The sequence below is a fragment of a genome, unplaced genomic scaffold (genome assembly GCF_019419815.1).
Source record: "Pyrus x bretschneideri cultivar Hongxiangsu unplaced genomic scaffold, Pyrus_bretschneideri_v1 Contig26, whole genome shotgun sequence".
NCBI lineage: Eukaryota > Viridiplantae > Streptophyta > Magnoliopsida > Rosales > Rosaceae > Pyrus > Pyrus x bretschneideri.
Window position 1 is genome coordinate 3676095 of NW_025999568.1, and position 11473 is coordinate 3687567.

General features: G+C 36.6%; 2 protein-coding genes across 5 annotated transcripts; one reads left to right on the top strand and one right to left on the bottom strand.

Annotated features, from left to right (window-relative positions):
• Positions 1-334: 334 nt before the first annotated feature.
• LOC103944824 (casein kinase 1-like protein HD16) lies at positions 335-6065 on the top strand. Of its 2 annotated transcripts, XM_018646848.2 has the most exons (16): positions 335-1035; positions 1935-2060; positions 2178-2251; positions 2344-2413; positions 2536-2591; positions 2702-2773; positions 3368-3462; positions 3552-3618; positions 3722-3851; positions 3951-4169; positions 4288-4430; positions 4597-4771; positions 4964-5054; positions 5158-5315; positions 5493-5681; positions 5778-6065. In XM_018646848.2, exons 1-16 carry the CDS (start codon positions 634-636, stop codon positions 5835-5837), a joined length of 2127 nt encoding a protein of 708 aa, XP_018502364.2. In that variant the 5' UTR covers positions 335-633; the 3' UTR covers positions 5838-6065. The 2 variants fall into 2 exon arrangements, with proteins under 2 accessions (XP_018502364.2, XP_048443076.1); XM_048587119.1 differs by lacking the exon at positions 2702-2773.
• A 642-nt stretch (positions 6066-6707) lies between these two features.
• On the bottom strand, positions 6708-11048 carry LOC103944823 (protein SAWADEE HOMEODOMAIN HOMOLOG 1). Of its 3 annotated transcripts, none has more exons than XM_048587121.1 (9): positions 10893-11048; positions 9950-10035; positions 9716-9761; positions 9487-9625; positions 8448-8511; positions 7732-7783; positions 7327-7470; positions 7044-7166; positions 6708-6945 (listed from the first exon to the last, which is right to left on the bottom strand). In XM_048587121.1, exons 2-9 carry the CDS (start codon positions 10030-10032, stop codon positions 6829-6831), a joined length of 768 nt encoding a protein of 255 aa, XP_048443078.1. In that variant the 5' UTR covers positions 10033-10035; positions 10893-11048; the 3' UTR covers positions 6708-6828. The 3 variants fall into 3 exon arrangements, with proteins under 3 accessions (XP_048443078.1, XP_048443077.1, XP_009353557.1); XM_048587120.1 differs by having other exon boundaries at positions 9950-10038; positions 10761-11047; XM_009355282.3 differs by having other exon boundaries at positions 10761-11044.
• Positions 11049-11473: the final 425 nt, after the last annotated feature.

The following is an 11473-nucleotide window of genomic DNA, read 5'->3' on the forward strand; positions in this document are numbered from 1 at the left end:
TTATTCATGATTTAGGAAAGAAAATGGCAGTATTGCATAGTAAAACTAGCAAAACTCGAATTTTTTTTTTTTTAATAATTAAGATATTAAATTAGTACAAAATATAAAGCAAGAAATTACATAGCTTAAGGGATCAAATCATCTAAACCGTTGATTGTATTTTAAAAGAAATCAAAACCGTTGATATTATGTGATAGACTAAGAAAATAAGTTAATAGAGACCGTTGGATTTAATTTGTGCTATCCAAATGAATTAAACCTTAGACTCTGAACACTAAGGTCTGAAGCAGATCCAATTCCTCTATTAAAACCCCTAAATTTTATTTATAAAATAAATTAATCGTTCCTTCGTTCGTACCTTCGTCTCCCTCTTTCTGTACTAGTCGAACCCCTCTTCTGTGAGTCTTTCCGATCTTCTCGAAACCGTAATTCTTGAACGATCAGAAGCTCGGCGATTTGGACATTGGGGATTGAACCCCAAGATTCCACATTCTTTCGACGCATTATTTAACGAAAGGGTCGAGGCTTGAAACGGCTGTCCTTGTTCGCGCATTACGGCTGTTCCTCGGTCGGCGGTGGCGCGTTTGTAGATTGCTCAAAGTTTTCGCGGGGATGAGAATCGGACGATGAAAGATGCCGGTACCGCGTGGCGGAGCGCGCAGGGGACGAGGAGCAGCGGCGGCAGCAGCTAAGAAGCAGAAACAGGAGAAAGTTCCGAGTCCGATCGACGCCGGGGAGGCGATAGCGACGAGAACAAGGTGGAGGAGAGCAGCAGCGGCGGCAGAAGCAGCTGTGCCGAGTAATCCCAAGAACAAGAACGAGAGTGATAAGGTTAGAGAAGAGGAGGAGAATCGCAAGAAGGTGGTGGTGGTGGGTGATGAGAAAAACGTAGTCGTTGAGGCGGAGCAGGAGAAAGTGGGAGAGAAGAAAATGGATGACTATGATAGTGGCGGCGGAGCAGCCGGTGCCGCTCCGAGTAATGATAAGGCCAATGCCGGTGAAGACGAAGGAAGCACTACTCCGATTCCTGAGAAGGTTCCTTAGTCTTTGTTTTTTTTTTTTCATTAATTAATTTTTTAAATTCGTAACAAAAATGTGGTCTTTACTGAATGCCGTGGAGTATGAATGCCAATTAGGGGTCATCTGCAATTCTTGGGTGTATAAGTCTGCACGATGGGGGATTGTGGGGGCATTGGGGTATTTTTGCTGTTCTTGAGTGAAGATATTGGGTTTTATTTGATTTCGATTTTGGAATTGCAACTGGGTTATAATCTAAGAGCTTTTAGATTTTGTGAAAAATGATTTTTTGTGATTGTATTAACAGTTTATATGTACATGGAGAGTTTTGGTTGGTGGATAGGTTAATTTTTCAAAACTTATCCCTAATTTGTCCTGCATTTCAATGTTGTTGTCTGTTTTAAATGGGAAACCTGAAATTTACCTCCTTTTAACCCTGTCTAGAAACTTGACTGACACTGAGATGTTGGCTTGTCATCCGTCTCTAAAATTTGTTCGAGCAATTAAGTATTGAGAACAAATTAAGTTTCTGGTTAAAGTTGGAATGCAGTTATGGTGTTATTTTGTGAACTAGAAGGGTACTGTTTCAGCTGCTCCTTAGTATTACTAAATGTTAGTGGATAGGTATAAGCAGCTTTTGATTTATGTCGTGATTTACATTTTCGATGATCACTATGCTGTAGTCCTAGTGTCCTGTTAGTTATAGGCATCTCCCATGATATATCTTAATTACTAAACTATTGTTTTATAACTACTGATAATGATGAGGAGTTACAGCTCTAACTCTGAGAATTGCACCGCATGCATGTTGCTGCATCTGGAATCCTGGATAGAACCTTCATATTTGTTTTCTTCTTCAATAACTCGACGCTTAATTGTTCTGTCTCTGTTCAAATTTCTATGTTTGTTTGCTGCAGGTTCAGGTTGGTGGTTCCCCTGTTTACAAAGTGGAAAGAAAGCTCGGTAAAGGTGGCTTCGGACAAGTCTATGTTGGTCGACGTATAATAAATCCAAATGAGAGAATTGGCCCAGGAGCTTTAGAGGTAAAGAACGTTGTTATTTTTTTTTTTTTATTGTTGAGTTTTATTCTCTGTCTTTACCTTTTACCTTGCTTTTCTGCTTCTCCCTTGTATACACATTTTGTTACCTTTGTATCTTAGGTGGCATTGAAATTCGAGCATAAAAACAGTAAAGGGTGTAGCTATGGACCACCAGCTGAGTGGCAAATATACAGGTGAGGATGCCTCTATTATACAGGTTTTGGCAATGTTTTTAAATTTTAATAGTATTTATGAATCTATCATTTACTTTGTGTTACGTTTACAGCACTCTTGGTGGCAGCCATGGCGTGCCGCGAGTACATTTCAAGGGCCAGCAAGGCGACTATTATATCATGGTATGCAGTCTTCTTTTGACTTGTTTTGAATATTGATAGCCACAATGTAATGTTTTGATAGTTGTGTGATATACTAGTTCAAGACTAGCTTTTTGATATTTCCTAAACCCTTCAATGTACAGGTTATGGATATCTTGGGGCCAAGCTTGTGGGATGTTTGGAATAATAACTCTCACACGTAAGTGTGAATTACAAAAGTGACTCTTAATTTAACGAATTTTCTTTAATTATTATTTAATGGTTTTCATGATTTCCGGTTGAGTAATTTAGTCACCTTTGTAATTTTAGAATGTCTGTTGAAATGGTTGCATGCATTGCCATTGAAGCAATATCAATATTGGAGAAGATACATTGTAGAGGGTGAGAGTTTCTTCTGCCAATCAATTCATATTTTGTTGTCATTTTCGTTGTTCCTCTCTCTCTCTCTCTCTCTCTCTCTCTCTCTCTCTCTCTCTCTCTCTCCATGAAACAACTAAGAACTTTGTTGTTAATGTTGTGCAATGGATTTGTTTAGATAAAATTTACATGTGGGAAGTATTGATGTGAAATAGTAAGCCTATGCTTCTTCTATCTAGTATCTTAATATCATATTTAGGCTCTTTGAGTATCCGAGTTCATATGGAATGGAATATTTATTTGTTTCCGCTACATACAATTTTATTGTTTTGAAAGTTCAAGAGTTAAGACATAAGAAAGGTAGTTGTTGCATGTAAAGTTTGTATGGACAACAGGGTTGATGGAGTGTTTGGAAATTTCACAATGCACAACTTACTATTTGACCACTAAAACTTTTGATTTAGAAATTTTTTGAGGGATAGTTTAAGTAGATTTGTGAGACAATCACCGGATTTGTGGTTTGACCAGAGGCCATATTTTCAGATGTTTTTTCAGTTCCTTGAAACTTGAAAGCCATAATCAATCCATTGTTTAACTCTCCTACCATGTTGTTTTCAGCTATGTACATGGGGATGTAAAGCCTGAGAATTTTCTGCTTGGTCATCCTGGGACTCCTGATGAGAAAAAGTTGTATTTGGTTGACCTTGGATTAGGTACTTTTTGAATATGGGTTTTGTTAATGCTAAGTGGTATGGTAGTCGTCAATGAGTCATCATCATATAACTTGTTTTGGTCTTATCAGCAACTAGATGGCGAGAAATTACTAGTGGTCAGCATGTAGAATATGACCAGAGGCCAGATGTTTTCAGGTACAAGCATTGTTTCCTATCTTGTTTTGTTTCATTTACTCATCTCTATGCTCTTTTCTTAAAATTTTCTGCTACTTTGTTCTTAAGTTTTCTGGTCTGACAGAGGAACAGTGCGTTACGCTAGTGTGCATGCGCATTTAGGGAGAACGGGTAGTAGGAGAGATGATCTCGAGTCTCTAACTTACACCCTTATATTCCTTCTACGTGGTCGTCTGCCTTGGCAAGGATATCAGGTTTGTTCTTTCTTTCTTAGCTTGAGTAAAAATTTGTGCTGTGCTTGCCTTATTTTGTTTATTTCATTACATTTTATTATAACATGTTGGTCTTCTCAGGGAGACAATAAGGGGTTTCTTGTTTGCAAGAAGAAGATGGCAACATCTCCAGAGACATTGTGTTCCTTCAAGCCAAAGCCCTTTAGACAATTTGTGGAATATGTGGTGAACTTGAAGTTCGATGAAGAGCCGAATTATGCGAAGTATATATCACTTTTTGATGGGATTGTAGGTCCAATTCCTAATATCAGGCCAATAAACACAGAGGGTGCACTGAAGGTATGCATGATCTTCTCTCCTTTTGTTGTTGATGGCTTACCCTTGAGCGGTAGTTTTGGTACATATATTTTTAAAGGTATGATTAGTGCTTCTAATATCTGCTCTATTAATTGTGAAGCTTATTAATCTGGTCGGTCATAAAAGAGGAAGATTGACGGTGGAGGAGGAAGATGATGAACAACCAAAGAAGAGGATTAGGATGGGTATGCCAGCAAATCAATGGATTAGTGTTTATAATGCTCATAGACCAATGAAGCAAAGGTATTTATATCACAAGCAGTGAAGCTATTGCTTATTTAGTGATGGATTTGGGGACCTCTCATCGTGATAATATATTTTCGCTGTGTATCTTGCTTTCTGTTTTTATAGTTATATCGTTGTCTTTTATCCCCTTACTGTTTAAAGTATTTCCTCTTACGTTCTTTAGGTATCACTATAATGTGGCTGATACAAGGCTTGCTCAGCATATTGACAAAGGGACCGAGGATGGGTTATATATTAGCAGTGTGGCCTCTTATGAAAATTTGTGGGCCTTAATTATGGATGCAGGCACTAATTTTTCTTCCCAAGTTTACGAACTTTCACCATGCTGTCTTCACAAGGTACAAACTTGTACTCTCAATCGACCAGAAGTGATTGTCTTCTCTGACAAAAATAACTTATTTTTGCTAGAATCTGTACTTCCACTTCGTCGTTTTATTTAATGCTGGCAATAACTGTTTGTAAATAACAATATTTTTGTTCAAAATTTATATTTATTTAATCTCAAGGATGATTTTTTTGTGTGTTTGAAGGAATGGATAATGGAGCAATGGGATAAGAACTATTACATCAGTGCTTTAGCTGGAGCCACTAACGGGAGTTCATTAGTAGTAATGTCCAAGGGTTAGTGTAATAGTCTAGTCGTTTTGGGGCTCAATTTTATCAAACATTTTAATCTAAAAATGGCCGCTTTTTTTGGTTGCTGATGCCATTTGTATGGGTCCAGGTACAACGTTTACACAGCAGTCATACAAAGTAACCGATACATTTCCTTACAAGTGGATTAACAAAAAGTGGCGGGAGGGTTTCTATGTTACTGCAATGGCCACTTCTGGAAGTAGATGGGCAGTTGTTATGTCTCGTGGTGCAAATTATTCGGGCCAGGTAATCTTGGATCTAAGAACACAGTTCTCTTTCGAGTAATTAGAGAGACAATTTGGTCTAATGAGTTGGTGAAGGCAGCAGTATTGACTCTGTTAGTTGTTACTTTATGATCCTGCCAACGCGTCCTGTTTGTATGGAACTAATTATTTAACAGGCAGACAATATTCTGTTTTTCAGGTTGTTGAGTTAGATTTCCTTTATCCAAGCGAAGGTATTCATCAGCGGTGGGACAGTGGATACCGCATAACAGCAACTGCAGCAACGTCCGATCAAGCTGCCTTTGTTCTTAGTATCCCAAAGAGGAAGCTTCAAGACGAAACGCAGGAGACGCTCCGTACTTCTGTATTTCCCAGTACACATGTCAAGGTAACATAATATTTTCACTGTTGGCAGGTTCTTTTTCTTTCCCTTATTTGGTGATCTTTCAATACATTGGACTTAACTCATATATGGATATTACAGGAGAAATGGTCGAAGAACCTTTATCTTGCATCCATTTGTTATGGACGAACAGTTTCGTAAGCCGCCCAACGACTATTTGGGATTCTGCCGACACCATTGCGACATTGTTTCCGGTCGGGGAGTCTCAACGCCCTCTACCGAGAAATTTTTGATGACTTGAAGCTCTAATTAATTGTAACTATAGAAACTTGTAGCCGAAACCTATAGTTGGTCTGTTTCTGTCTAATGCGGGAGCAGTGTCTTGTTTGTTGATGTGAATGATAAATGAAAAGAGCGTTTCCTTGCAAACGAAGGAGCATAGCACACAGTCGTACTTACGTGGGCACCACGTCATAAATTCACAGCTGTTTTAATAGACAGTTTAACCGATACATGAAAATGTTTTAAAATTATAACTTTAGGTACTGGACTAGAACGAAAAAAAAAAATTATATATGAAATGTGTAATAAACTGAGATTAATTCTAAATTTTGTTTCTGCAAACAAAGGGAGCATAAATATTGTGTTATTTTCTACCCTTGGAATGGAAGCATTCGAGCATAAATAGTCTTATTTTCGACCCTTGGAAATTGGAATGGAAGCATTGTCACCTCAGGAACATTCAAAGTTGCCTAGTCACAATCTCAACGAACCAATCTGACATCCATTGACAAACCATCACATCACCTACCCACAACGTTTGGAATATCTCGATTCTACTATGCACTCGTTGATTTTTCGTGTTTATTTATGACTAATTGGATTAAATAAATAAAAAATAATAATCAAGAGACAAAAATTAACAAAGATGTAGGAATACAAGTGAAAATCATTTACCACCAATCACCGCCTCAGTTGACTCGTTAAAAGCACGATGTGGCAAGTTTTTTCAATCGTATCAATTTGTGATTTGATTGCGAGGTGTCCGTGCAGAGAATATGGAGATTATGCTTGTTGGTAACAAGATGTTAATGTAATTTGCTGCAAATAATACAGTTGCGGAACACATCTCAAGTTAAAGTTTTAAAGAAATTTACAAACATCGCCGCCTCCGGCCATCCAGCGCCATATTTCAATAAAGAAAAGAGAATTTCATGTCCCTGTTTGTAAAGAGCTCCGGTTGGGTTTTAGTATAGCCTGAAGTGCTTTGTGCAGGCCTGATACATAACCTCCCCAGATCAACATGTTCCTGGTATTATTAGTAACATCAATCCGATCAGCCAACGTTAGAGAGAAAAACTGAACCTGAACACGAAGATACATGAACATAGATCCTCGGAAATTTACCTCGGAGCTATCATGGTCAAAGCGAACAACAAAGGTACACTTGCAAGCACCGTTCATGTCATGTAGCCCCCTGTGGATGGCCACAACTTCGGCATCACAGTATACAGCTTGATGTTCTCTTTCCTGCGAATAAGGTTTTAAGGCCGAACGATAAGAGAGTACTAATATCTTTGGAAAGGTTTGCATTAACAAAAAATATGCCTTTTACAATATTTTGGACTCCAATGCATCATTGTAAGGCAGCTTATGGGACAAATTTAAAAGAAATAGACTAGAAGATTACCTGGAAGCACAGCACTAGGTCCCCAACCTTCACCTTCGAACACTCAGAAGCTTCCAAAGGAATAGATCGCTCACGTACTGCACCTCTCACATTCACCCACTCATCTTCCTCCCTACCAAATCCGGAAAACCGCACTTTAACTTCCTGTGACATATAACAGGGAAACATTAAAATCTCTCTTCAAGCAGAGACAATATTTGCTAGTATATCTTTAAAATATAAATGCCTAAGAGAAAATGGAAATTCATACTTGCAAATAAAACAAAGAGATCAAGACATAATGGATGACTTATTGCATTATTCTCATAAAACTCTACATTGGAAAATAGACCTAAGATAAGAACTGCGTTTTAATCCAAACGAAGCATAATGATTATACTAAATAATGACAAGGATGAATCTTACAAGGTCTCCTGAACTGACTACTTTGTATGAGAGGAAAGTAGCAACATCGTACCTGGAAAGCCAAAAAATGTCAGGTATTGTTGTGTTTCAATCTGAATTGAAAGAAATAATAAACTACGTACAAATTTTCACCTTGATGTTTATTTAGTGGCATTAATTAGGTAAATCCCCAAAACATCTTGAGTTAATTTATAGTAACAAAACTCTGGTATATCACAGAATAAAGGTGTTTTTATACCGTAACTCAAGAAAGTAAACTATTCAGAATCCAACAATTATAACTACTTTTGGATGATTTCCTAACAAGTAATTAGGCTAGTTCATTTTTCTTCGAGAGCATAATAACGTTAGGCATCTTCTGAACCTAAGTTTGACTGCACTGTTTGAGAACCATACTTACACATTGTGGATCTGCCCAAAGTTTATATTTTACTCTTTCACACAGAAAAATGCTTCAAACATGTATATCACATAGGGTAAGAAATCTCATGGAATTATGGAATGAATAGGAATACTCACGCCACTCCAAAACAAGAACAATATGCATATTTAATGTTAAATGATGTCAATGGTTTTTCGGCTACTTTACTCCTATATTAAGTAGGGATGGTACTCTTGCCATGTAACATATTAACAGGGAACACGTGTTTCAAATGTAACATAGAGAATCAAGTAGAGTTGACTTGGAAAGGATCATTGAATAGACAAATTCTTACCATGCATCATCTTTTGATGATTTTGCTTCAAATGCCAACTCTGAAAGTTCTGTGACCCATTTACCTGAGTTAAGAGTTATCAAGTAAGATTTTCGATGAGAAATCAGACATAGATCGAAGATTCCCCATTTAACTGCTCTGCATGATAAAGTTTTTCTGAGATTACATGTTAAGAAATAATGTCCCGGTATCATAACTGAAAAATTCAACATAAATAGTGACCTAAGGACAACATAAGCATTCTATATAACAGATAAAGATTTTAAACATATGTTGCAGAAGACCATGCACGTGAAAATATCTCTTTCCATGTAAAGATGATAACAGAAATAATGAACGCAAAATCCTGGAAAGCGAGAAATAACATTTACCACTGCACCATACGCGAAAAGATAATATGACATGGAAAATAAAGTAAGCAAAAATTTTACACAAAAAGAATGAAACATGACAAAAGAAAGGTAAAACAATATATCGCATATAACTAATTTATGTAAGGCATAGCAGACGAAAGGTTGACCACAGAAATATATTGCAATCAGAATCCAGTCAATCAATATGCAGAGAAAGTGCACCACCTATCAGACAACTAGTAATTTGAGTAATAAAATAGCATTTATAGCACTTCAAAAAATGTATAATTATGGCTTCTGAAGACCCCTCGATTGAGTAACATCACATAGACAAGGCCACAAGTTGTTAAAAGAATTGTGTTGATAATACTGTAGCATCACAAATTAATCAATTAGGTCTTAGACTTTGAGATTGACCGAGCTCTTAACCCACCTGCCCTTCTCTGCCAAGATAGCACCGACATGCTACAATGGCTTTTAAAGGGCTCCAAGCTGATGCCATTCTGATTTGGAATTTTAAGGAACTTGAAAGTAATATCATCAATTATTATTCATGTTGCTTGATGTTAGCATAGAAATAATTTTAACTACATGGTAAATCAAAATTTGCATTTAACATGGAAAAGCCATTCAATATTCAAGACCACATTTTCTACAGCTTCATCCATACTGACAAAAAGGATAACCTTTTGGCTTCTGAGAAACTTGAGGTGCATTTCTTGAGACATTTGAATCTGAAAAATCAACCAATAACTCGACAGCATTAGGCGAGGAAGTGCTTTTGGGTTGCAGCTCTTTTTGTTTGTCCTGGAACCAACTTTGCACCTAAAACAAAATACGAACTGATAACATTACAAAATGCTCCAGTATAAACAATAAGATAAAGCAACGAAAACGTAAAAATAAATGACTAACCTGTTCCCATGTTACATCAGGTTTTCCAGCACGGATTGGAGCGCAACTGAAAAGACAGAGCAATGCGAAAAACTTAATAAAAGGCGCGTACTTGGAAAAACCCTGTTCTGTATAAGTATGCATATTTAATTCCAAGAAATCATTCTTTTTATCTTCTTTTTTGACAAGAAAATAAAACAAATGTGTCTGGCCAATTCAGGCTATAACCTATACTATTTAGCATTACAGAATCACCTGAAACTTGTTGCAAGGTCTTGGAAAAACTCCTGAGTAAGTGATTGCTTTCCGACATGCTTAATTAAATTTTCCATTTCCATAATCTACTAAAAGGCAAAATACAATCAATATCTGATACAGAAATCATCTTTTGAATAACTGAATACGAAAATTATAGAGCGGATCCTCTTCGGGTCCTAAAACCATAAGCCATAACTGAACCTAGGAATAAATGTAGTAGGAAATTTACTAAACCGAATACAAGCCCGTTTGTAATGATGTCCTAGAGTAGCGAATCCATCTGCAACCATAGTTGCTTCTCGGTAGATAGGACATTTGAAACATGGGGAATAATTTGACTCATCAAATACCAAATATCATCCAATACAGAATTTGAAAAAAACAGAAATGATGAGTTAATACATGGTGAGCTCCCTACACTTCAAAAGTTACATTTTCTTTCATCCAAATGACGACATTTGAGTATACACTTATTATATATGTAAAGGTAACATGGGGAAAAATATAAACAGCGAAAACAACAAACAAAACACAGAGATAGAGAGAAAAGCCTCAAACTTTAACATCAAATCCAGTAAAAAATACAACCCAAAAGCTTGTTTAGTGAAACAAATACTAAATTTACCATAAAAAGGAAAAGTCCAACACCAAGCACTATCATATAAAACACAACCAAATGTAGAAAACCCCAATTAGCAGCAGCTGAATTTAAAGCCAAAGATTGGAAATTTTCGATGAATCAGAGAAACCCAGAGAGCTGAAAGTACCCAATTGAAGGAATCATAAAAAGGGTTGAGAAATTTTTTACCTCAGAGTGAGTGAAAACAGAGAGAGAATTCATTGAATCTCTTTTTCTTGTACGAAAATTGTCCATCTCTGTCGAACTGAGATTCTAATCTGATGCAATATGAGTGAGTGTGATGTCAGTGATGTCAAATACCTTTTCTCCACTGGGTTTTCGTGTTTCTACTCCCAAGGAGGGAGGTCGATGTATCTCCCGGCGGACCTCTCTCCCTATTATCGAACCCTTCAATCTTTGGCCGTTCAACTTTGTATAGGTTTTCTCGCAAGATGCTCTCTATTTCTGTCGGTCTAAAAACATCTTTAGTGGAGTCTTAAATAGATGGGAAAGTGAGTTCTTAAAATATAGAGATCACTGTCATTTAATATTATAATTTAGTGATATTTCTTTTCAGTGAAAGGTCTTAATGTTCGATTCTCGCCAAATGTGAATTTAAACTATATTATTGCGAGTTCATTATGAGGCTAAACTCGTCTCCTTCCCTCAGTATAAATAATATCGATTGTTAAAAGAAAAACATAAAGGCTCATCAGATATATAATGTATATACTCACATTTAGAGACTGTATCATGACACAACCTTGAGTGGAAAACAAAACCCACAACCTTGTTTTAAGATTTTAATGATTTTAATTAATTAAAAAAAGTCTAAAATGTGCACATAATTAAACGATCACATGAAATCATAAAAATTTCAAATTTATGGATTATACTATAAT

What these genes read in the sequence shown, in the direction of transcription:
- LOC103944824 (XM_018646848.2), top strand. Translation starts at nt 634, where the DNA reads ATGCCGGTACCGCGTGGCGGAGCGCGCAGGGGACGAGGAGCAGCGGCG. An exon ending in TTGGCCCAGGAGCTTTAGAG is followed by an intron (nt 2,061 to 2,177) that starts GTAAAGAACGTT and finishes TTTGTATCTTAG; the next exon opens with GTGGCATTGAAATTCGAGCA. An exon ending in CAGAGGCCAGATGTTTTCAG is followed by an intron (nt 3,619 to 3,721) that starts GTACAAGCATTG and finishes CTGGTCTGACAG; the next exon opens with AGGAACAGTGCGTTACGCTA.
- LOC103944823 (XM_009355282.3), bottom strand. Translation starts at nt 10,826, where the DNA reads ATGGACAATTTTCGTACAAGAAAAAGAGATTCAATGAATTCTCTCTCT. An exon ending in GACCTTGCAACAAGTTTCAG is followed by an intron (nt 9,762 to 9,949) that starts GTGATTCTGTAA and finishes CTGTCTTTTCAG; the next exon opens with TTGCGCTCCAATCCGTGCTG. An exon ending in TCATCAAAAGATGATGCATG is followed by an intron (nt 7,784 to 8,447) that starts GTAAGAATTTGT and finishes TTGGCTTTCCAG; the next exon opens with GTACGATGTTGCTACTTTCC.